The 26,768-nt window shown below is 41.7% G+C and overlaps 1 protein-coding gene across 2 annotated transcripts in view; it reads right to left on the reverse strand.

The window, feature by feature from the left end:
- Nucleotides 1–1,430: 1,430 nt before the first annotated feature.
- Nucleotides 1,431–26,768, reverse strand: part of Vwf (von Willebrand factor) — a 161,098-nt gene continuing 135,760 nt past the window's right edge. For both annotated transcript variants that reach the window (XM_046424111.2, XM_046424112.2), the window contains 8 exons: nt 26,516–26,696; nt 25,665–25,705; nt 25,049–25,165; nt 5,852–5,950; nt 4,834–4,962; nt 4,278–4,317; nt 2,238–2,335; nt 1,431–1,742 (listed from right to left, as the gene is read on the reverse strand). In XM_046424111.2, coding sequence (XP_046280067.1) covers nt 1,554–1,742; nt 2,238–2,335; nt 4,278–4,317; nt 4,834–4,962; nt 5,852–5,950; nt 25,049–25,165; nt 25,665–25,705; nt 26,516–26,696 — 894 coding nt within the window. In that variant the 3' untranslated portion in view covers nt 1,431–1,553. The remainder of the gene's footprint in view (nt 1,743–2,237; nt 2,336–4,277; nt 4,318–4,833; nt 4,963–5,851; nt 5,951–25,048; nt 25,166–25,664; nt 25,706–26,515; nt 26,697–26,768) is intronic.

A 26,768-nucleotide genomic window follows, 5' to 3' on the forward strand; every position in this document is an offset into this window, starting at 1 on the left:
CTCTTGAGGTTAGTTCCAGGCAGTAACAGAAGTGGCAGAAACCTAGGAATGCAGCAGTCACTAGTTCCCACGATAGCAAGGAAAGAATCTTCAAGCAGCAGAGATCAAGACCATGTGGCTCTGGTGCAGGGGCCTGGGAATTTTTGTGTAGATGTCAGAGCACTGGGTTCTGAACCTGGCCCTGTCATTCGGCAGTTATGCGACCTTTGGAAAGTCACTTGAATTCTCTGAGCTGTTTCATCATTTGTATAGCAGTGGGGGAAAGACCATGGATTATATGATATCGAAATTCTTTTCAGCGCCAACATTCAGTAATTTCAATGAGTTGAGTCTCTCCTGGGTTGATTTGGAATGAAACTAACTTTTCCACCAAATTTCTGTGGCACACCCAGGATATTCCCTTCATTCTCATGGGCACCCTTTCCCCAACCAGAGTCTCCACCATCTTGCCAGCATGCACATGTAAACTTTTTTTAATAAATTTTAAGGAAAGATAATCTTTAGTTGAGAGTGCCCATGCCAGTAAGTAATCTGGGGACTAGGTGATACTTGGTGTTATCTACAGCTATTCCCACTAAGGCTATCTGGGGCACATGGGGTGTTGACACCTAGTATAAAGCATTTTCAGCCCTTAGAATGAAGGAAATCCCTAATGTTCTGTTATTATTCTTAGAGTCACTTATTCCCACTTTGGGACTTGATTTCGCTACTTTTATTCTTGACCCTTCTTACATTAGAACAATGCACAATTACCTAAGGACTTCCAGGCTTTATTTTCGGCAGTTTATTTATCCCCACAAGTCCATGAGTGAGACCACCACTTCAGTTTTCCAAATGAGGAAACCATTAATGAGCACCATTAATGGACCACATAGATGAGCAAGGGCCATTGTGGAGCCCAGGTGTGTTCCCAAGTCTGGGACTCATCTGCCATGGCTGAGCATGGTAGGACCATGCTCCCATACCTGTCAGCACCCAGATTTCACGTGGCCTCGGTCCTCAGCAGCTCTCTTCCACAGATCACTAAGGACATGCAGGAATTTTTGTCACACTTGGTCAAACACCTCCACAATGCCAGCCACACTGACAATAGCCCATATCTATCTTGGCAGAATCCTGGTCCCACCCCTCTGCTATACCCAGAAGCCCCTCAACTCATAGAGTTGAGAACTCAATGTTTCTAAGCAAATCCGTTCCACTTCAGGCCACTGGGTTAAGTTTCAAAAGTGGCCTGCCCCACAGTGTGCCCTCCCCAGACCATGGAGGTAGAGACACCACTCATTCCCAGAGGTTGGCAGTCCCTCCCATGGACACTGGGTCTGCAGTGTTTGAACTTGGGGCCTCTGCTTTCTCCCTCAGAACGAGTCTCAGAACTCAGTTCTAACCTACAGTTGCTATCTCGGGATTGCAAACAGTGCACCACCAGCCTGTGCAAGATGAGAGCTTGACTTTTATTGTGGGAACCAGAGCAGTAGTACAGACGACCGGGCAGCACTTTGGCTGGTCGGGCCAAGGAGGGCAGCAGCAGGCATCCATGGCAGTTGTAGCAAGCCTCACTTGCTGCACTTCCGGGGGGAACACCTGCACTGCCTGGCATTTAGGATGTCATGGTACACAACAGAGCCATTGGTGCAGAGCAGGGGCACATGCATGGGCTCCGTCTGTGTGGGTGAGCAGCAAGAACACTGGTCCTGTACATCCTCTGTGTCGATGGAGTACACAGCCTTGCTGGCACATTTGCCCTGAAATGGAGCAGAGAGGCAGGACATTAGGTGGCTGGAGAAGTCTGGGATAGGGACAGCCTATGTCCTCCCCTTATTCCTCCAAGCAAGGCAGGTCATGCCTCACCCAGGCACACCCAGGACAGCTAGGCAATTTTTAAAAGTAGATCTCAGGGAAGTCTGATGTTTCCTCTATCCTATGTGCACACCCAAATCCCTCTAGCTTCAATGTTTATGCACCTTTGAATGTTCTTTAGGAAATGTAGCCCAAATCTTCCATTTAAAATAGCTCTTCATTCTCTTTAAAGAATTTATTGGGCGTTTCTTCTGTGGTCAAAAGTTCCTAGTTATTTAATAAAACATTTACTTAAAAAACACTTAAAGTTCCTTTCCCCTCTCCTTGAGATTCTTCCAGATCCTTCTAGTATGTAACTGAAGAGACATGTCCTAGTCCTGGTTCAAACAAGGAGACTCAGCCCTCACCACCCAGGCCTCTCTAAAGTCAGAGAGCCTTACCTGGCAGTAATGAATGTCCACTTCCTCTTGGGACTTACAGTCTCCCACTTTGACATACTGCACCCTGGCAGTGATCTCTTTGCAATCAGGCTCCTCACCTGTAAAATAGGTGAGAGATAGAGCTTGGGGGCTGGTTGGGGTTTTGAACATTCTTCAGCCCCAGTACCCTCAATGAGCTGGAAATAGGCCCATTTCACAGTCAACAGATAACCAAATCCAGCTGCAAGGAGAAGAATTAAGTTATCCTGATATACTTCTGCTGTTCCTGACCCTTTAAATTCAGAAATACAGTTATTGCTGGATTTAATTCATTTAATTGTAAAATTTAATTGCAGAAGGAGCCTAGATATACTGTAATTTGGTGGTATAGATGGATGAGACTCACTTTAATATAATTGTAGACTTTAAAAAACATAATGGCTAGAGCAGTACTCTCAGGCTATAATTACATTCACATGTTAATGGACAATTAAGTAGCCAATAAATAAAATGATATTAATTAATGGTTTGATATTAAATCCATCCCTGCCTTTGGGTCAGAGGAAAGGCAAATGTCAGGCCACTTAAGGGACTCACTGACTCTGTGGCAGCTAAGAAAATCCCAAGGAGCCTTCATAGAGTCCTCTTTTGGGGTACTGCTATCTTCAGGTTGCCCCCGTGGGTTCTCTTACATGCAAGGTTTAGTGGTATTCAAACTGAAACTCTGCGTGGCCCACTAAGGATTCTAAGAGTTAATGCCAGCTCATTATTACCATTGGGACAATGGGAGGTTTCCATTCCGGGACGGCTCCAAATCTAAGTCAACCCTAACTACATGTTAGCCTACTTCCCAACTTCCCAATAATTTCATTCTAAAGGCTAAGGCTGCCAATAACATGAAGAGGATGAATAAGGAAAACATATCTGGGTAAACATGTAAATTTTTTATGGATATAAATCCCTGAACATGGTTTGTTCAGCCTCCTGAACACATCAACCAACAAGAGCCCCTTGTTACTGGTTTTGTAGATAACCAAATTCCATGTGCAGTATAGAGAATTCCTCCTAACCAAATTCCATGTGCAGTGTAGAGAATTCATCTCCTCTGATTATTTCCTGACTTCACTTCTTAAACCATTCGGAAGGAAATTGTAGAAAGAAATGCTTTCAGAGTGTCTTATACTCTGAAAATTGGTTACAGCAATTACAGGGGCTATCAGAGTAAGCCATCAAGAAAGGAAGGAATGATTGAATACTGAAGGTATTCACGTTTTTCACTCTGCTTATCTCTGCCTGAAAGTAAGCAGGGTCTATGAATTCAAAACAAAACTAAAAATAAAAATAAAAGAAATTAGTCCAGACAAGTAATTCTAAGCTACTTGTTTTCATGAACACAAGAATGTGTGGGAATTAAACTGTCTGATGTGTATCTCCAAAACTGCTGCTATGCTCTATGAGTGATTAGAGTCAGAGAGTGTGACATGACAGGGCCCCTAAATTCAGTTTGCTCCTACTTTACTGCAAGGTCAACAGGAAGCATGAGTGAAGAAAAGGGGGTAATAGACCTAGACCAGCCTCATAAATCTTTGAGAGCAGATGCTATGTTGTCTACAGCCCCTGCAACATGCAATGGACTATCATTAGTCATCCAGTGGCTTCCCTTTCTCTCCAAGATAGCATCACATGCAATGAATAAAGTGTGTATAAACTATCTGCTCTGTCAAGATCATGGATTAAGAGTGCCTGTCTTCAGGGAGCTTGTTGGAGAGAGAAGATATTCTCTCGTGGTTAGGTCCAGTAGCAAAGGCACCTAAGTGGCTAGAGACAGAAAGGAGTTTGGAGGAAAGGTGAGAAGAGATTACTCCAGGGTATTTGAAAAGAGACTTGAACAAGGGGCAGTCCACTAACACTCAGGGAGATGAGGTTGTTCCCTGCAGAGTTGTACACAATGATTGGCTGGTAACCAAGAAATATCTTTCTGGAATAAAGCTTGCTGCAAAGAACAGTGACTGGACTTGGTATAATGGGTTCCAAAGGACAAACTTCCAGTAATGTACTCACATGTGTCACAGCAGGTGCCTGGAATTTTTATAATTTTCCCCTAAGAAAACAGCAAAGTCATAGATTAGACACAAATAGTTCATAGTGGACAATTTTCCAGTCACTCCAGATCAGTTCCTAGCTCTGAACTCACATCCCTGAGCTTATGTCCCCAGATGTAAACTGTGCTTTCCCATCGCAATGTGAGCCCATAGCCACCCTACCTGACCAAAAAGGAACTATTTTGATTATTTTGAATTTTCTTCCAACTGAGTCTTCAGGAAGATCATTCCCAAGGAAACAAAATTGGTTTGATCTCTCACCTTCCTATTCAAGGATCACAGATTCAGCTTTCCTCAAGTGACAGACTTAAAAAAAATAATCTATACTGCAGAGAACTTTTCCTCTCCATCAAGCTTTAATCCTATAATTTCATCAATTCTTAAACTAGGTCAGAGGTCTGCCTTGGATGATGGGAATAAGAACTGGGCTGCATGCTGTTCAAGAGAACACTATTCTTAGAGTCAAAGATTGAGATAGTCAAGACAAAAGCAGGGTCTGAGCTGCAATTACTTACTCCCTCAGCCAGACACTTGTGTTCATCAAAGGGTGGGCAGCCCGTGACCCTCTTCTCCCAGATGTACTCTCCTCTCTCGTTGACCTTGCAGAAGTGACTATCACAGCCATCCTGGAGTGTCTCGTCACGCTGAAAGAAAAGCAGAGGAGAGGGCAAAACAAATTCAAAGTCAGTGTTTTGGGTTAAAAAGTCACTCCAAACCATGGTCTTCACTTGGGGTTGCTGAAGCAATTTGGAGAACTATGGAAGAAGGATAGAACAATGGACGTAAAATTCCCACAGTCTGGATACAGAATAGAAATAGTTTGGTTTTACAACTTGTTTTCTATAAACAGGGATGCATAAAGTGGAGGATTCTATTCTGACCATGCAAGTGGTTCAAGAATGGAGACAGAGCAAGAGTAAGCTGTCTAACTGATAAAGGAACAAGAGATGAGCCATGGGCATCAACCCCTCAGCCCCACCAGCTAATTCTAGCTTTCATAGATCAGGGTTGATTAACCTGATTGACTGCCTGATCTCACAGACTCTCCAGGCTATAGAAAATCTTACAGATCCACCAACTCAGACAGAAGGGAGCAGGGGCTGGGGAGAGGGAAAGCAATGGAGAGGTACTGGAGTTTGAATTAGAATAAGATGTATTCCATGCTTATATAATTATGTCAAAATGGATTCTATTGTCATGTATAACTAAAAAGAAGAACCAATAAAAAATCCTAAAAAAATAAAAATCTTAAAGATCCATCAATTTCAAATCATGAGGCTATACACCAACTGTACTCTTGCCAAGCAGAGCAGCAAGATAGTTAAATAAAAGAGAAAATTCTGTGCCTCCTACAGGTCATCTATCTTTTTTTTTTATAGAATGAGAAATAAGTAGAAAAAGAAGCCAATATTAAACCCCAATGAGTCCCTCTTTCTTAAAGAAAAGAGCCCCAAATAGAAAAGAGCCCCAGATGGTGATGAGAGGGGACCAGATGGTGACATGACAGGGCCTCTGAATCCAGTTTGCTCCTACCTTCAGCGTCATGATCTGTCCTCCTCTTAGCTGAATGGTGCAAGCTGTAGGCAAACACCTTCCACAGCATTCTCCTTGAGTCTTCTCTTCCCTGTAACCCTATATCCAGGAAAGAAAGCAGACACAGTTGATCTCCCCAGAACATCCCAATTACAATTAGACTTGCATGGCTGACCCTTCATTTCCTATTCAGCAATTCCACACGGAGTTCTAAAAGTCAACATCCAACTCTAACTAGCTTTTATCAGTTCTCAGTCCCCCAGACAGCATTTCTTCCCTTTATTTAAGTATATTTTGCTCAAATTATAGCAGTCTGACCTATTAAATTAGACCTCTCCCCTGAACTTCAGACTTACACATTCAGTTGTTTACTGGATGGTTGTTTATCTTATTATCATCCCAAGACTTATTTCCAAAGTTAAACTTAATTTTCACTCCATATATCATCCCTTTCCAGCCTTCCTTATCTTGGAAGATAATGTCATGACATAGTTGCTCAAACTGGAAACACAGAAGTCATCCTTCACTCCTCTATTTTTCTCACCCCTCCCCACTCAGTCATCACCAATTCTTGCCAAAAATTGCATCTTAAACTTATCCACTGCTTGTCATTACCAGTATTTGCTATCGTCTAGTCTAAGCAATCATCATCTTCCCACTGGACTCTGGTAGTAGTCTTATTTTGTCTTCGTACCTCCATTCTTGTCCCCTATTGTAGGTCACTTACACCTGCTAGAATGACATTCTTAAGATAGGTCCGGTCATGTCACTCTCCTGCTTAAAACCCTTTGGATAGAGTTCCGATTCTAGTAGGGACACAGTAGCTTGTATTAGACTTACTCTCCTTCAGATAAAAATTATAAACTATTAACAAAATATTTAAAACAATTATTTAAAGGCGTTGGAAGATGACCAAAATCAGGAACAAATGGTAGGCTATTTGATCCTTGAAAGAGGGAATCATAATGCACAAGATTCATATTTAAATGGCTTTTCCCTTCAGAGAAGTCTGTATGGCTCTGGGCGGCTGGAACTTAAGCAGGAAACTATACTTGCATTTGTCTGAGGACTCAGAGGAAAGAGTTTGCAGCTGCTAGAAAAGCTGGAAACTGAAGGAGAAAAAATTAAATTAAAAGGTGGGGGAGACTGAAAGCGGGAGGCCCCAAATCTGCATGTAAACTTCCCTCCAATCTCTGTTTGACTTCTTAGTTATATATACAGGGAAGCCTGAAATAATCCAGGGACAAAACAACACCTGGACAACTAACAGACCTGAGTAGAAATGTCAGCTGCCACACACCACAGGGGAGAGACAGTATCTGGAGTCCAAATTCTACCAAGTTGGAGGGGCTAGGTCAACACCTTAGGTTTCTATTGAAATTTCATCAATACCAGGCCTTAAGAGTGAAGACCATTCCTCAGGACCAAGATATTTGCCCTGGGACTAAGAGAATTGCTGAAATAGATCTCCCTACTGTAGTTTTGGAAAAAAAAATTTAGTTGTAAATGGACACAATACCTTTATTTTATTTATTTTTATGTGGTGCTAAGGCTCAAACCCAGTGCCTCACCCATGCTAGGCAAGTGCTCTATCACTGAGCCACAACCCCAGCTCCCCTAACGTAGTTTTTGTTCCAAGTGAACCATCAAAACCTAACCACTTGCTAGTAACAAACTTCACATTCATTGTGGGAGAATTGTAGAATTAAGAGTCTCTTCAATGTATCTTGTACCAAGGTCTAATACATAGTAAAACATTTCATGCAAAGAGGGGTCAAAGATGGCCGATTAGAGGAAGGCTATACCTTGCAGCTTCTCCGTGACTCAGGATTCAAACAGTGGTAGTACTGCTTCTCAGCAAGGTGGGTGACAAGAAGGAATTAACAGAAATGCAAAATTGGACTGTCAGAGACTCAGAGACCCAGAAATTCAGGTGCTTTGAATTGAAGACAAGAAAGAATACACTGGAGTCAACCCAGAAGCACCAGTTTCCCACAGAGGGGAGAGGAAACAAATAGAAAGAAATATAGTGGACAAATTTGGCCCAGGAAAACCTGTAGAACAGAAAATAAATCTGAGCTATACCAGAGGCTACACAACGAGCTGATGCTTGAAAAGTTCTCCATGTTTCTCAGCAGGCAAGCAGAGAGCTGAGGCAGGAGCCACCTAGAAGATGCCATGCTGCAGATTGCTGCTGTGGTATCCCAGGAGATCACAGTAAATACTACCATACTGTTCCAGCTAGCACCTACCATATGGCTGAGGTACACCTGGTAGAATGTGATCGAAATAGGCATAAAGACTGTATCCTGGGGGATTCAAGTCAGAAACACAAAGGAAAGTGCAGCTTGCTTTCTTTGAGTCTGTGGCTCCTGTGACCAGCTGAAGAGGGTCAGGGAAACTAAATGGGCATGCCTAATTTCACTTGGGAATGAGCCTGGGAAGGCCATATTTGTGGGTGGTAGAGTATGTGGGACTTGTGGAGGGTGGGTCAACCAGCCCTATGAGTAGAATTATTGGGAGGCCCCTGAGACTCAAAACACCCAACAGAGAACAGCATCTGCTTAGCCCTAGGGGTGTGCTGATCTCATCTCTCCAAAGCAGATACCATCTGACAAAATTCTAAAGAATTTTAGAATTTTAGATTCTAAATGTTAGAAGTCTAGCCACCAGAATTTCCCATTTAGAATTCTGCTTCAGCCCCACCCTGGGAGTAAGTACATCAATACAGTCTGCCAGACAAAATTCCAACTGCATTATATCCCATTCCATCTCTCCTTATGCAGGTGAGATGGAAAGCTGAGAGCTATTTAGCCCATTGCAGTTCCAGACTACTCCAGCTGATAGCTCAATGAGCAACACAGAAAGAGGAAGGGTTTGACCATCACCAGCCCTTGGGGTGTGCAGCCCAAGAAGAAATGGAAAGAAGGCAGTCTAGCATAGGAAGTAAATATCCATCCTTACAGACAGTTTTGACCACCTCAGCAGAAATAATTTTTTTTCCACATTATTTTCATGTTTCATTGAGAGAGAAAGAGAGAGAAAAAAAATTCTTGCTTTATTTGCTGCTTGGATACACACACACACACACACACACACACACACACACATTTGTTTCTTCTTTTCATTTTTTCTTTTTAATTATTTATTTGCTATTTTGCTTTGTTTGGCCTTTTGAGGGTTAGGGGGTTTTGTTTTTTGTTTTTATTTCTTTTGTTACTCTTTCTCTTCTTTCTTCTCCCTCTCTTTTAATATATTTTGCTTCTTTTATCTATGTTTTCTCCTCCTTCTTTGTATTTGTTGACCATTTGAATTTCTTCTTTTGAGAAATGTCCCATTTATTGATTCAGTTGTTTTCTGGGATTTCAGATTGCTAAATATTTTTTGAACTAAAAAAAAATTCTTGATATAATCCCCTCTAACAAGAGTAACTGGAAATGAATTTCAAATTTATGTAGCACTATTAAAAAATAGACAGGTTGAAAATAAAAGGGGAAAGATGCAGCATGTAAATTACTAAGAATAAGAAAACTCAGAAAATTACAACTGCAATGTGATATCTTATCTCACACCAGTTAGAATGACTATCATCACAATGATAATAATAGTAATAAAAATGCTAACAATGATGTAGAAAAAAAGGGACTCTTATACACTGTTGGGGAATGTAAATTAGCAAAGCTGTTAGAACACTATGGAGGTTTCTCAAAAAACTAAAAATAGATCTAACAGATAACCCACTTCTGGGTATACAGCCAAAGGAAATGAAATCAGAATACCAAAGAGACTTCCACGTTTTTTGCAGCACAATTCATAGCAGCAAAGATATGGAATCAACCTAGGTGCCCATCAATGGATGAATGGATGAAGAAAATTTGGTAAATATACACAACATTCAGCCATAAATAAGAATGAAATCCTGTCATTTTCCGTAAAATGGATGAAACTGGAGGACATGCTAAGTGAAATAAACCACACAGAAAGATAAATACCACATGTTCTCTCACACATGTTAAAAAAAAAGTCTATCTGAATGTGAAATAGTGATGACTGTAAGTTGAGAAGGGTGGAGGCAGAAGGTAGATAAAGGAAGGTTGGATAATAAGCACCAAAATACAAGTAGAGAGAAGAAATAGTTCTGTGTTACCCATCAGTATAATGACTACAGTTCATAAGAACCTAGGGAGCATTTTATAAAGATCTGGAAGAAAGGAGCTCAAAGTCTCCAAACATAATATGTTAAGGAGTTGGGGAGTTGGAAATGCTAATAACCCTAATTAGTTGATCAGTGACTGTCTTATGCATGTGTTGAAATATCATGCTGAACCCTACTGATATTATATGAATGATTTTTTTAGATTTTAAAAAGAAGGTTGATACAGATTTATTAATACCAAAAACAGTAGACTTTAAAATGAAGAATGTTACCAAAATTACCATATCATAGTGATAAAAGAGTACATTTAGAAGGAAGATGGCGGCAAGGGGAGTGCATTGCCCCCGTGTGCTGCTTCACTGTGTGGGAGTATGACAAGTCAGGACGGCTAAAGGATATCTTGTTAGGAATTTCCAGCAATAGTGGGGTGCTCCGGAACCTGGAGGAAGGATTTCCATCGCACGAGGATCGGCTACGGGGACTCAAACGCGAGAGGTTTGTCGCATGGAGGGTAACACTGCTTATTCAGCAAATCGCCCCACGGCTAGAGTCTGCAGCGCTCGCTGGGAAACGAGGAGATAGTGACGCAGGGATACAGCGCTGCAGTTTCTGCCAGCCGTGCAAGCACCGTACTCAGGGCTGAATTCTGGGTTCGAGACGGGGGAAGGAAGTGGTCCATCTCGGTTCTCCACACCGGTCAGACCACAGAGGAGGCCAGCAGCCACCATGTTGGAAAGCTGACGTCACCATACCTGTTTTCATTCAGCCATAGAACAGGTAATTTCAGGCTGCAATTCGCCTGCGGCTTGCAGACAGATTGCTAGGGTTCAGTGCCTGGGTGCTTCTTAGAACCTGATCTTATCGGAGCGAACACCGAGCGCAGGGCGGCCGAGTTCCGGCTCCCGGAACCGTCCCGGAACCGCCCTGGCCCAGGGCTGCGGAGCCTGCGGATGCTGCTTCTTGGACCCTGCTCCTATCAGAGCATACACCAAGCACTAAGCGGCCGAATTCCGGCTCCCGGAACTGACCCCGCGGGGACTGCTTCTTGGAGCCTACACTTATAGGAGCTTACACTGAGCACGGAGCGGCCGAGTTCCGGCTCCCGGAACTTCCCTGGCCCAGGGCTAGGAGCCCGCGGAAGCTGCTTCTCCGTCCGGGTCCTGCTGAGGGCCGGTCAGGACTCACCCGTTGCTTTGGTTGCCCGGCAAGGGGAACGAAATGCTGCCATTCGCATAGGATACCAACATGGCAGAGATCTGATGTCATCAGAAAGCGGCGGAGGAGAGAACTTCATCAATACCAGCGGCAACATAAACAGTTGGTCTCCTGGTAGGGGGGGTGAGGCACAGACACCCGAGTCTCCTCAATTTGTCGTTGAGCCAGAGGGGAGGAGACGGGCCGCCGCCAGCGCCCGGAGCAGGCCCAGCGGCTCGCCAGCGTGGTGACCGCGTGACCCCAATTGGAGAGGGGGCGGAGCGGAGCCGCCATCCGCACCCGCAAGGTGGGCAGACCCGCGACCCAGTGGTACATGGGCGTGGTAGGAGGGGCAGGGCAGAGCCGCCGTTCGCGCTTGCAAGGTAAACAGACCTGTGACAGCCTGGCGGGTCAGGCCCAGTGGCCTGCCAGTGTGGTACACACGTCACCCCAACTTGAGTAGGGGCAGAGCAGATCCTTCTCCCACGCCCAGATCAGGCCCTGCCGGTGTGGTGGTCACGTGACCCCAATTGGAGTGGGGGCGGAGCGGAACCGCCACCCGTGCCCGCAGGGTGAGCAGACCTGTGACCAACCTGCAGATCAGGCCCAGGGGTCCGCAGGCGTGGTAGGAGGGGCAGGGCAGATCTGACGCCCGCGCCTCCAAGGTAGGCAGACCTGCAACAGACCGGCGGATCAGGCCCAGGAGCCTGCCGGCGTGGTACACACACCACCCTAATTGGAGTAGGGGCAGAGCAGAGTCGCCGCCTGTGCCAGGAACAGGCCCAGCGTCCTGCAGGCGGGGTAGTCATGACACCCCAATTGGAGTAGGGGCAGAGCAGAGCCTCCACCTGTGCCCAAAAGGTGGGCAGATCTGCGACCGACCAGCGGGACAGGCCCAGTGGCCTGCCGTTACGACAGACACGTCACCCCATTTGGAGTAGGGGCAGAGTAGAGCCGCCGCCCGCGCCTACAGGGTAGGCAAACCTGCAACCGACCCGCGGATCAGGCCCGGTGGCCTGCCGGCGTGGTAGCCACGACACCCCAATTGGAATAAGGAGAGAGCAGAGCCGCCGCCCGCACCTGCAGGAAAGATACGCAAGCAGTATGAAAAGACAAGGAAAGAAAGGACCACAAGCAATGCAGGTCAACGCAACTTTAGAAGAGGTAACAGCTGCAGCAGATGGAATGTCAGATAAAGAATTCAGGATATACATGCTTCAGATGATCTGGAGTATCAAGGAAGACATTAAACAGCAAAATCAGACAATGAAAGATCACCTCGACAACGAATTACGCAAACAAATCCAGGAAGCAAAGGATCAACTATACAGGGAGATAGAGGTTATAAAAAACAAACAAACAGAAATCCTAGAAATGCAGGAAGCAATAAACCAACTTAAAAACTCAATGGAGAATACTACCAGCAGAGTAGAACACTTAGAAGATAGAACATCAGACAATGAAGACAAAGTATTTCAACTGGAAAAGAACATAGACAGCTCAGCAACACTGTTAAGAAACCATGAGCAGAACATCCAAGAAATATGGGATAACATTAAGAGACCAAACTTAAGAGTCATTGGGATACAGGAAGGTACAGAGCTCCAAACCAAAGGAATGAGCAGTCTATTCAATGAAATAATACGAGAAAACTTCCCAGACTTGAAGAATGAGACAGAATCCCAAATCCTAGAAGCCTACAGGACGCCGAATGTGCAAAATCATAAGAGATCCACACCTAGACACATTATAATGAAGATGCCCAACATACAGAATAAGGAGAGAATTTTAAAAGCTACAAGAGAAAGGAAGCAGATTACATTTAGGGGCAAGCCAATCAGGATAACAGCTGATCTTTCAACACAGACTCTGAAAGCTAGAAGATCCTGGAATAACATATTTCAAACACTGAAAGAAAATGGGTTCCAACCAAGAATTGTGTATCCAGGGAAATTAAGCTTCAGGATGGAAGATGAAATTAAAACCTTCCACGATAAACAAAAGTTTAAAGAATTCACAGCTAGAAAACCATCTCTTCAAAACATCCTCGCCAAAGCATTACAGGAAGAGGAAATGGAAAATAACAATGAAAACCAACAGTGGGAGGTAGGACAGTAAAGGGGGGGGGAATAATCAAAGAGGAAAACAAACCATGTTTAGTAACAGAAATAAACAAATATGGCTGGAAGAACAACCCATATCTCAATAATAACCCTAAATGTTAATGGCTTAAACTCACCAATTAAGAGACACAGGCTAGTAGAATGGATCACAAAACAAGACCCAACAATATGCTGCCTACAGGAGACGCATTTGATAGGAAAAGATATACATAGGCTGAAGGTGAAAGGTTGGGAAAAATCATATCACTCATATGGACTTCGGAAACAAGCAGGAGTGTCCATACTCATATCAAATAAAATAGATTTCAAGCCAAAGTTAATCAAAAGGGATAAAGAGGGACACTACATACTGCTTAAGGGAACCATACACCAACAAGACATAACAATCATAAATATTTATGCCCCAAACAATGGTGCAGCTATGTTCGTCAAACAAACTCTTCTCAAGTTCAAGAGTCTAATAGACCACCATACCATTATCATGGGAGACTTCAACACACCTCTCTCGTCACTGGACAGATCTTCCAAACAAAAGTTGAATAAGGAAACTATAGAACTCAATAACACTATTAATAACCTAGACCTAATTGACATATATAGAGTATACCACCCAACATCAAGCAGTTACACTTTTTTCTCAGCAGCACATGGATCCTTCTCAAAAATAGATCATATATTATGTCACAGGGAAACTCTTAGACAATATAAAGGAGTAGAGATAATACCATGCATCTTATCTGATCATAATGGAATGAAACTGAAAATCAACCATAAAAGAAGGAAGGAAAAAGCATACATCACTTGGAGAATGAACAATAGGTTACTGAATGATCAATGGGTTATAGAAGACATCAAGGAGGAAATTAAAAAATTCTTAGAGATAAATGAAAACACAGACACAACATATCGGAATCTATGGGACACATTGAAAGCAGTTTTAAGAGGAAAATTCATTGCTTGGAGTTCATTCCTTAAAAAAAGAAAAAACCAACAAATAAATGATCTCATACTTCATCTCAAAATCCTTGAAAAAGAAGAGCAAAACAACAGCAAAAGAAGTAGAAGGCAAGAAATAATTAAAATCAGAGCTGAAATTAATGAAATCGAAACAAAAGAAACAACTGAAAAAATTGACAAAACTAAAAGTTGGTTCTTTGAAAAAATAAACAAAATCGAGAGACCCTTAGCGATGCTAGCGAAGAGAAGAAGAGAGAGAACTCAAATTACTAGCATACGGGATGAAAAAGGCAATATCACAACAGACACTTCAGAAATACAGAAGATAATCAAAAACTATTTTGAATCCTTATACTCCAATAAATTAGAAGATAGTGAAGGCATAGATAAATTTCTTAAGTCATATGATCTGCCCAGATTGAGTCAGGAGGATATAGAAAACCTAAACAGACCAATATCAATTGAGGAGATAGAAGAAACCATCAAAAGACTACCAACTAAGAAAAGCCCAGGTCCCGATGGGTATACAGCAGAATTTTACAAAACCTTTAAAGAAGAACTAATACCAATACTTTTCAAGCTACTTCAGGAAATAGAAAAGGAGGGAGAACTTCCAAATTCATTCTATGAGGCCAACATCACCCTGATACCTAAACCAGACAAAGACACTTCAAAGAAAGAAAACTGCAGACCAATATCTCTAATGAACCTAGATGCAAAAATCCTCAATAAAATTCTGGCGAATCGGATACAAAAACATATCAAAAAAATTGTACACCATGATCAAGTAGGATTCATCCCTGGGATGCAAGGCTGGTTCAATATACGGAAATCAATAAATGTTATTCACCACATCAATAGACTTAAAAATAAGAACCATATGATCATCTCAATAGATGCGGAAAAAGCATTCGACAAAGTACAGCATCCCTTTATGTTCAAAACTCTAGAAAAACTAGGGATAACAGGAACATACCTCAATATTGTAAAAGCAATCTATGCTAAGCCTCAGGCTAGCATCATTCTGAATGGAGAAAAACTGAAGGCATTCCCTCTAAAATCTGGAACAAGACAGGGATGCCCTCTCTCTCCACTTCTGTTCAACATAGTTCTCGAAACACTGGCCACAGCAATTAGACAGACGAAAGAAATTAAAGGCATAAAAATAGGAAAAGAAGAACTTAAATTATCACTATTTGCAGATGATATGATTCTATACCTAGCAGACCCAAAAGGCTCTACAAAGAAACTATTAGAGCTAATAAATGAATTCAGCAAAGTGGCAGGATATAAAATCAACACCCATAAATCAAAGGCATTCCTGTATATCAGTGACAAATCCTCTGAAATGGAAGTGAGGACAACCACTCCATTCAAAATATCTTCAAAAAAAATAAAATACTTGGGAATCAACCTAACAAAAGAGGTGAAAGACTTATACAATGAAAACTACAGAACCCTAAAGACAGAAATAGAAGAAGATCTTAGAAGATGGAAAAATATACCCTGTTCATAGATAGGCAGAACTAACATCATCAAAATGGCGATATTACCAAAAGTTCTCTATAGGTTTAATGCAATCCCAATCAAAATCCCAACAGCATTTCTTGTAGAAATAGAGAAAGCAATCATGAAATTCATATGGAAAAATAAAAGACCCAGAATAGCAAAAACAATGCTAAGCAGGAAGTGTGAATCAGGCGGTATAGCGATATCAGACTTCAAACTATACTACAGAGCAATAGTAACAAAAACAGCATGGTACTGGTACCAAAACAGGCGGGTGGACCAATGGTACAGAATAGAGGACACAGAAACCAATCCACAAAACTACAACTATCTTATATTTGATAAAGGGGCTAAAAGCATGCAATGGAGGAAGGATAGCATCTTCAACAAATGGTGCTGGGAAAACTGGAAATCCATATGCAACAAAATGAAACTGAATCCCTTTCTCTCGCCATGCACAAAAGTGAATTCAAAATGGATCAAGGAACTTGATATCAAATCAGAGACGCGCCGTCTGATAGAAGAAAAAGTTGGCTACGATCTACAGTCGGTGGGGTCGGGCTCCAAATTCCTCAATAGGACACCCATAGCACAAAAGTTAATAACTAGAATCAACAAATGGGACTTACTCAAACTAAAAAGTTTTTTCTCAGCAAAAGAAACAATAAGAGAGGTAAATAGGGAGCCTACACCCTGGGAACAAATCTTTACTCCTCACACTTCAGATAGAGCCCTAATATCCAGAGTATAGAAAGAACTCAAAAAATTAGACAATAAGAGAACAAACAACCCAATCAACAAATGGGCCAAGGACCTGAATAGACACTTCACAGAGGAGGACATACAGTCAATCAACAAGTACATGAAAAAATGCTCACCATCTCTAGCTGTCAGAGAAATGCAAATCAAAACCACCCTAAGATACCATCTCACTCCAGTAAGATTGGCAGCCATTATGAAGTCAAACAACAACAAGTGCTGGCGAGGATGTGGGAAAAAGGGTACACTTGTTCATTGCTGGTGGGACTGCAAATTGGTGCAGCCAATTTGGAAAGCAGTATGGAGATTTCTTGGAAAGCTGGGAATGGAGCCACCATTTGACCCAGCTATTCCCCTTCTTGGTCTATTCCCTAAAGACCTAAAAAGAGCATGCTACAGGGACACTGCTACATCGATGTTCATAGCAGCACAGTTCACAATAGCAAGACTGTGGAACCAACCTAGATGCCCTTCAATAGACGAATGGATAAAAAAAAAATGTGGCATTTATACACAATGGAGTATTACTCTGCATTAAAAAATGACAAAATCATAGAATTTACAGGGAAATGGATGGCATTAGAGCAGATTATGCTAAGTGAAGCTAGCCAATCCCTAAAAAACAAATGCCAAATGTCTTCTTTGATATAAGGAGAGTAACTAAGATCAGAGTAGGGACGAAGAGCAGGAGAAGAAGATTAACATTTAACAGGGATGAGAGGTGGGAGGGAAAGGGAGAGAGAAGGGAAATTGCATGGTAATGGAAGGAGACCCTCAGGGTTATACAGTGGAGGGGGTAGAGAGAGAGGAGGGGAGGGGAGGGTGGAGGATGGGAAAGGCAGCAGAGCACAACAGACACTAGTATGGCAATATGTAAATCAATGGATGTGTAACTGATGTGATTCTGCAATCTGTGTATGGGGTGAAGGTGGGAGTTCATAACCCACTTGAATCAAAGTGTGGAATATGATATGTCAAGAAATTTGTAATGTTTTGAACAACCCACAATAAAAAATTAAAAATATAAAAAAAAGAGTACATTTATCATAAGGCATAAGAACCCTAAATGTTTATACTTCTAAGAGCAAAGCTTCATAATTTATACAGCAAAAATTAACAGAATTACAGAAAGGAATAGGCTAACTCTTAGTCTTTCATTGGTGATTTTAATGATCTCTCAGTAATTGATAGGACAAGAAGGAAAAAACATCAGTAATGGTTTAGAAGATTTGGATAACTATGCCAATCATAATGACCTAATAAAAATAATAGACTTCTATACCTCAAACTGAAGAGCACATATTCTCAAAATTCACATTAGAGTTTTTCCCAAGATATATTAAATTCTGGGCCAAATACATGTCAAAAATATGAAATTATATTCTACAACCACATTAAATCAAACTGATATTAGTATCAATAAAGTATTTAGAAATACTCCCTCCTGAATATTTGGAAATCAAATGAATTTTTTTTTTTTTTTGGCACCAAGGATTGAGCCCAGGAGTGCTTAACCACTGAACAACATCCTCAGCCCCTTTATTTTTTACTTTGAGACAGGGTCTCACTAAGTTGCTAAGGCTGGCTTTGAACTCAGAATCCTCCTGCCTCAGCCGCCTGAGTCGTTGGGATTACAGGCATGTGCCACTAAGCTCGGTGAAATAAAATAGTTTTAAATAGCCCATTAATTAAAAATAAAGTAAAATAGAAAATATTTTAAACTAGAGATAATTTTAAAAACATAAAAATCTGAGAAGTGCAGTAAAAACATTCCTTGAGAGAAATTTATATTTTTAATTCTTACATTAAAAAATCATGATTTAAGCTTCCATCTTAAGAAACTAGCAAAAGAAGAGCAAATTAAACAAAAGTTATTATAAAATAGGATGTAATAAATATTTAGATCAATAAAATGAAAATAAATATATAAAAGGAAAATAAAAAGGGAAAAGTTAGAACTTCAAAAAGATTGATAAACATGATAAATATTTAGCTACACTATTCAAGAAAATAAAACACAAATTGTCAATATCAGGAACAGTGGAGGAGGCACAACTATAGATCTCACATATATTTAAAGTTCAAAAATGAAATGTTATAAACTTTTTATACCAATAAATTTGAAAACTTATATGATATAGATAAATTCCATGAAAATTTACCAAAGCTTACTCAAGAAGAAACAAAAAACCTGCTTAAATCCTTTTCTGTTTAAAAAGTTGAATTTTTTATATAAACATTCCCACATGAAAAGTCTTCAGGACTGGAAAGCTTCATTGGTGAAATCTTATCAAAAATTTTAAGAAGACATGATACCAATCTTATACAAACTCTTTCAAAAATAGAAAAAAAGGAAACACTGCCTACCATATTTTATTGGATTCAGCATAATCCTGATCAAAAAACCCAACACAAGTATTACAAGAGAATAAAGTTTAAAACTATCACTCTTTGATCATAGACATAAAAAATCTTTAACAAAATATTAGCAAATGAATCTAATAGATGTAGGAAAGGGTAACATATCATAACCAAATGGGATTTATTAAAAGAATGAATGGTTGGCTGATCATTTTAAATCAATCGATGCAATCTCTCATGTTAACGAAAGTTTAAGGGGAAAACCATTTGATCATCCTAATACATACAGTAAAACTATTTGACAAAATTCAAAATAACGTTCATGATAAAAACTCTAAGCATCATAGGAATAGAGGGGATTTCTTTAATCTGATAGTGAATTAATTCCCCTTAAGGTCATAAACAAAATATTCTCACCATTCCTCCTGGATAACATACTAGAGGTATTAGCCAAAATGACACAAGAAAAATAAACAAAAGTCATAAAGACTGCAAAGGAAGAAGTAAAAACTGTCTTTATTTGAAGGTGTCATAACTGTTTATATACAAAATCCTTAGGAATCTGCCCTCATGAAAAAGGAAGGAAGAGAGGGAGGGAAGAAGAAAAGAAGGAAGGAAGAAAGGAAGGCAGACAGGCAGGCAGACAGCCAGCCAGCCAGCCAGCCAGCTGCCCAGCCAGTCAGATATTAGTTCAATTAATTAGTGAATTTAGCAAAGCTGCATAATACAAGATGAATATGCCAAAAAAATATATAAAAGCATTAAACAATAAGAGCACGAAATTTTTTAAATTTTTCATTCATTTATAATATCATCTAAAAACTTAAAATTCTAGGGAATAATTTAATAAAATAAGTGCAAGACATTTATACTAAAAAATCACACACCACTACAGAGAAAAGTTAAAGAAATCTTTTGGGTCCCTACAAAATTCATATGTTAGAACTTAAACTCCAAGGTGATGGAATTAAAAGATAGGGTTTTTTTCTGAAAATGACTGAAGGTTCTGTTCTCATGAATAAATAATTGTTCTTCTAAAGAGACTGAGTGGAAGGTGCTAGAACCTTTTGCCCTTCTGCCTTCTGCTATGTGAGAACATCACAAGAAATTTTCACCTATGGGTAACAAGCTATGTACTATATCTGCTAACATCTTAATTTTAGACTTTCCAGACTCCAGAATTGTGAAAGAATAAGTTTCTTTAAGAATTACTTAGTCTCAGGTATTTTATTATAGGTGCACAAACGTACTGAGACAAAAGCCTAAATAAATGGACATAAACTTATGTTTAAGGATTGAAAAACTCAATGTCTTTAAAAGGTCCATTCTGTCTAGATTAGCCTATATATTCAATACAATCCAGCATATTTTTGAATCTTAAAAAAATTGACAAATTGACTAAATTTACTTGAAAACAGAAATGGCATGAGATACCAAAACCATCTTGGAAAAGAACAGTTGAAAGATGTGTATGATCTTACTTCAAGACTTACAATAAAACAACAGTAATCAAGACAGTGGTGTGATGATAGGAAAGACAAATTAATCAGAGGATCAGAAAAGAGAATAGCAATAGATCCATATGGATAGATACACTTCATTTTTGGCAAAGGTGCCAACATCATTCAGTGAGGGAAAGGATCATCTTTTAAGAAATGGTGCTGTAACGACTGGATATCCATGTGAGGGGGAAAAACAATGCATCTTTATTCCTACTTTACAACATCTACAAAAACTAATTCCTGATGGATCCTAGACCTAAACATAAAATCTAAGATAATAAAGCATGTAAAAAGAAAACACAAGAGAATATCTTCACAGCCTTGAAACAAAGATTTCCTAAACAGGATATGAAAAACACTCACCATAAAAGGAAACATCGATAAACCAGTCTTTATCAAAATTTAAACTTCTGATCTTCAAAAGTTACAATTAAGAAAAATAAAAACTGAACCATTGAGGGAAAAAATATTGTAATAAAGAACTAGTATCTAAAATAAAGAAACAACTCATATAACTCTGTAATACAAAGTCAAACACCCCAACTTTAAAATGATTTTTTAAAAAAGATTAAACCATCACTTCACAAAATGTAAATAAATACATAAAATGCTTTTACATCATTAGTCAACATAGAAATGCAAATTTAAAACACTCCAAGATATCACTCCACAATGGCTAAAATTTAAAAGCTTGGCAATAGGAGGCTTCTCCCGGAGAAGGATGTTAAGTTTCCACTTATATCTACACTGCTCTCCGTTGTCTCCCCAGCAGCTGTTACTAAGTGGGCACCCCTGAGTTCAGCTAGGAACTTATGGATGGTGGCTTATGGGGAAAGCCTTTCATCTGTATCTGCAAGGGAAGAAGTAGCAACTTCCAGACACAGCATTTCACTATTTTTGCAAAAATGCTCCCAAAGTGGGAAGACACCATAAGGTTGCCAACTTTTTATTCTGCAGACTAAGAGTATTTTAAACAATTTTAATAAGGTAAAAACTGTAAAACTACCATCAGCTGTTTCATTATTTGGTAAAAATTAAAGTTCTTAATTCCTCTTACTCTTCCCCTAAAAAAAATGTAATCTCAAAATAAAATTTAAATAATGAATTTAGTTCTGTGAAAAACTAGCTCTATTGTCATTCTTGTTCTCATTTTGCCACACAGAAGAATTGCCACTCGGAGAGCCACACACTGGGGTCTCGAGGTCTTTCCAGTAAGCATCTCTTAACAGGTCAGTTTCAGCACCCAGACAGAAAGATGCATCACGAGATCAAGGACAGGCGTCAGGAAGCTTGCTCGGAAGTGAATTTAAACAATTTGCTCCTCATAAATCAAGCTATGAACTTGATGTGTCTTCAGGGAGTTGGCAGTGGAGGAGACCAGTGAGGCTTGAGCTCAGCACAAAAGCAGGGAGACTGGACCCCAGCCAAAAACACCACTTTGAAAGAATACTGCTGGAGTTTGAAAGCCATGAGGTAGTGTTTCAGTTGTGAGCTTGAAAGTGCTGTGTTTTAAAATGCACAATTCCTGGAAGGTGCATGACTGAGGTAAATGAGAGAAGAAGAAAAGAGATGGAATAAGCATTGAGTGAATGTGAGTGGTTACGAGTCAAATTGAAGAAATAAAATACGGCTTCAATGAGACCAAATTTCATGGGAGCTTGGATTTGGGCAATTTTTAGTGAGTGTTAGAAGAGACTCGGGAATGCCCACCCCTCTGTGGGACCTGAATAAAATAATGGACCAAATCTTTACAAACGAAATGAGGGCGGCAGAGGCGAAAGGAGGAGGGGGCTACCATGGGAAGGGGCAGGGCAGTGGAGGAAAATCCACACACCCAGGAGGCAGAGGTCAAGTCGAGTCAGTAAGAAAGGGAGAGTGGAGTGATGGGAGAAGAAGGAAAGGGGAAGGGGGTGCAAAATAGGAAGAGGGACAGTGGTTTTTCCAGGTGTGGCAGGGACTTGGGGAAGGGAGGAGAAGGGAAGGGAGATGCAGCAGCACAGAGTGAATGCAGGAAACAGACTCTCCCACCCCTTCTCTGTAGGGCAGAACATGGTGCAGACCGAGGGCTTGTTGGAGCACTGCTGGACTTTCCAGCTGCTGCCAGCAGTGGCTATGTGGGGCACATGCCGCCATATGCAGAAAGGGGTCTCGTAGACTTTGACCAGAACATTCAATCATTACAGGAAAGAGCAGCTTCTTCTCCTACTGAGCCAAGCTCCCAGCCAGCCACAAAGTTCTCTTGTTTAGCCTAATTAGCAACTCACTTAATCCTGCTTCTCCTGCCCCATCATGCCCCTTTTCATGTGTTCCTCTGGCTGCTCATGGCCCTTCGGTCTTATCTCCCCCTGCTTCCCTTTTCTGATCTTTGCTTCTGTCTGCCAGTTGTTCACTATTTCCCATCCTGGAAGGTCCTCCTTTCAACATTCAACCTATCACTCAAGGTCAGCTCAGGGTCATTCTCCTCCTTCTGAGTGCTTCATGACAGGGCAGCCTCTCTTCCTCATTTTCTTGAATGTTATCTGCCAAACTTCATCTTTATCACTCAGCACCACAAACCACCTTTGCCTGGTCTCCTTATAGATATAAGCATTTTCTCCCCTGCAAAGCAATAGAGGCCTCACAACTTAGATGATGCTAAGACTTTAATCTGACAAAGGCTGTTCAAGCAGACCTACCTTGACTTAATTCACAACAGCTCCCAAACCCCTTGTGGTCTCACTGAAGCCCTTCATAGCAGAGGAGCATGCTAAGTCCTATTAAGGATGCTGAGCTACAATGGGGTCAACTGAGTCAGGTTTCAGCAAAGTTTGAGAGATACATAGAAGGAAGGTTAATCTAGGGGTTCTCAAGAGGCACAGGGAAAAATCCTACCTGGAAAGATATTGTTGGAGGAAAATAGGAAAAACGTACAAATCCAAAAAAGGCCGCAGGTTTAGATTTAGAAACCTACACCTAGGCTAGATTGTAAAGGTGGATCTCTCCAAAGGCCCAGGAAGGTACTGTGCCACCTTTTGAATACCAGAGGGCACTGTGAGGAAATTAGCAGGCTCTGCCTCCAGGTAGAGGGCCACAGACCCCTCTCCTTCAGGATGGCTTTGGTGTGGACAGTATCTTGTTGCTGCCTTGATCCTAGTTCAGTGGACAACCAAGGTGAAAGGAAGGCCATGTAATTCCAGACAGCATTATTTCATTCCATATCAAAGCCCAGATATATTCTAGGGAGTTGTTTTAAACACAAGTGCTAAGTGCTATGGAGAACACAGATGTAGAACCGCTGTCCTTTGTCTTCATAAGAACCACTATCAAAAGATTAAAAAGGGTTAGGGGTATGACTCTGTGGTAAACTGTAAAGCTGTTCTCTAGCATTCAGGAAGCCCTGAGTTCAATCCCTAGCATGGCATGTGGGGAGGGGGTGGGGAGAAGGAGGAAGAGGAAAGAGAAAGAAAGGGACTAAAAGTCATCAAAGTGCATCTCTGGGAAATAATTATAATTTAGTCTAAAAAGGAAGCACCCTCATGACCTCCTGGTTCCTACTCTGCTTCTTGTTCTGTACCCACGCCCTCCAGACATCCCTCTGTGCTGTTCTGCTTATGAAGGCCTTCTCGCGGCCCCTCATACAGCCCCACCTACTGCTTTACACAGCTGACGGGGAGAAGCTCCACCTCACACTGTCTGAGTTATGACTATATTCCAGGTATCTAGCTCACAGGAAACGCCTCTCACCACTGTATTTCCTAAAACAGCAGAAACCCCAAACAGAGAGGGGAGCTTGAGGCAGAAGCTAAGGACTCCTCATGAGTTTAGATCCTGCCTACCTACATGGAGCTCATGACATCCCAGCCAGGTGGGACTGAACATCATTATTAAAATGGTTGACATTGATGGTACCCCCCCACACAAATATGTACAATCTTATATGTCAATTAGAATTATTTGAAATAAAAATAAATAAAACTAAGATACAATTAATATCATCAATTTTCATCTATCAAACCATTAACCATGATACACTAGAAATCACGTTATGCAAGTATTTAGATTAAGCCTAGTCATGACTTGGGAAACAGGCTGAAATATTTTAAACCATTTAAACACCCTGTAATAAAAGGTTAATTGCACGCTTTGAGAGACATCCATTCAAGGAAATGTTCTGAGGAGGCTTATACAAGTGTCTGATAAGTATTTGTTGACTAATTTTGAATGTTTTCAAGGAAGAGTAATGATGTTTCTTCAATGTGTTTTAAAAGATACAGAACTGTAAATACATGTCATAACTCTCACAAATGCTGTTTATTTTAAAAACACAGAAACAAAATGTTTAAAACGTATAAGGCTAAATTATAATTATTTCCCAGAGATGCTATTTAGGTGGGTAACTTTTAGTCTCTCTCCCCCTCGCCTGTTTTTTTCTCTTGGTGGTAGTGCTGAGGACTGAACCCAGGGCCTTGTGCATGCTAGACGAGCACTCTAACACTGAGCCACATCCCCAGTCCTTTTTAGTTTCTTCTTGATAGTTGTCAAAGATTGTCCATAATCAGAAAATAAGGCAAGATTTATTTAAAGACCCCAGTTAGGTCCCATTTCTCAGGTCCCACCGTATCCATCACTACCCTTGGTCCCCCGGATCCTTCCTTACCACGGGGCAGGGCTCACAGGTGGTCTTCCTGCACTCCAGCTTGAATCCAGAGATGGCCCCCACCTGCATGGTGCAGTGGCAGGTTGTGCACACGTCCACCATCACACTTTTCCCAGGCTGGAAGCAAAGACAGCAGGGTCAGCTTCCTCAGTGTCCCAAGGCCCCCTCTGTCCACCTCATCCCCTTAAGCCAGGGTCTGCCCATGTGTCCATGGCTTCCATGAGCCATCACGGCATTGCTCCTCCTGTCCTGGTGGCCCACTCCCTTCCTGACCCTGGAGAAGGTAACTGTGAGGACTTTTATGCCAAAGAGGAAGCCAGAGCAGTGGGTGACGGGACACAGAAATGTGCACAGTGACCTCAGGGTGCTTCTTTGTGGGCACAAGAAATGCCCACCTGCCTGGGGAAAGTGAAAGCAAGACAGCAGTACTGGGCCCCAGAAAGTGGGGAGGACAGTCCAGCTCCAGGTGCCTAGAAACGCACAGGCAGTACAAAATGCAGTGTGGGGTAGTTCTCACAGGTTTCTTTCATTTCCACTTCAGAGTGACTGGGTTGCCCTCCCTGAACTCCCTTCCCTGTCCTCACCAGTTGCTCCAGAGAAGAGGACAGCAGCTTACCCCAATGATGGTGCCATTGAGCATGCAGGCCTCCACAGGCTCTGCAGGAGAGAGAAGCACAGAATGTGAGTGCAAACACACCCTCCCAAAACCAGGCACAGGCCTGTTCCCCTCAGGGACTTCCCTTCCACGGGCCAGCCTCCCTCTGTGATCTGCTGGTCCTTCTCCCTGGTCAACTCCCATGCACTGTGGGTCCCACAGTGGCCTCCTTTCCCACTTCCTGGAAAGGAAGCAAAGGGCTCCCTGGTTCCTCACCACCCGGCCTGCTGTGAGAAGAGCCTCATACATTCTCAAAGGATGGTGCTTGTCTATGTGAATTTATATTTAAGGTATAGATGGGAAGGTGTTTGAGTTAATTAAAGAATAAAATTCTACTCTTGGAATTTTTAGTCCCAAGAGAAACTCTCATAGAGAATTCAGAGCAAAGTGATGGCAAGCATTGGGTTTTGTTGCTGATTCCATTAGTTCGTCTGCTAGCTCGGTTAGGGGTGCCCAGTTGAAATACTTTTCCCTCAGTGAAGCAATGCAGCATGATTGAAAAGATTATCTCCAGAATCAGAGGAGCCGGGGTTCAAATCCCAGTTCTACCACTCAATAACACCATGACAACTGTATGCAGTAATGACAAGGAGCCATCATTGGAGCACAGAGCTGAGCACACAGTGACCTCCAGGAAACTGTTGTTTCTCTCCTTTAATTTACTGTCACAAGTGCATTAGGAACAGATGGGAAGATTTTGGTCCTGCCCATTTCCCTGAGTTGCTAACAAGACAAAGAATTCAGGAGCCAAAAGAGGAAAGAGTTTGAAGGAGGGTCCAGGCCCAGCCCAGGCTCTGGCCAGCATGCCTTACCGCAGCGACAGTTGGGGCAACACTCTGTGGTCTTACAGCTCAGTTGGAAGCCCATGGGACAGGTGGGAACTTCCAGCTGGGGACAGGAAACGTTCCTCTGTTGCACAAAGACCTCCTCCTTCACTCGGACACACTCGTTGATGAGGCAGGGGTTCTCAGGCACCGCCCAGTGAGAGCCAACCTGCAGAATACCAGAGGCAGTCAAAATGAGCCAGGCAAGTCTTGGGCCCAAGGTCCCAAAGGCAGTGTGCTG

The sequence above is a fragment of the Marmota monax genome, unplaced genomic scaffold (assembly GCF_021218885.2).
Source record: "Marmota monax isolate L192 unplaced genomic scaffold, Marmota_monax_Labrador192_F-V1.1 WCK01_AAM20220418_F8-fsc00186, whole genome shotgun sequence".
Taxonomy (NCBI): domain Eukaryota; kingdom Metazoa; phylum Chordata; class Mammalia; order Rodentia; family Sciuridae; genus Marmota; species Marmota monax.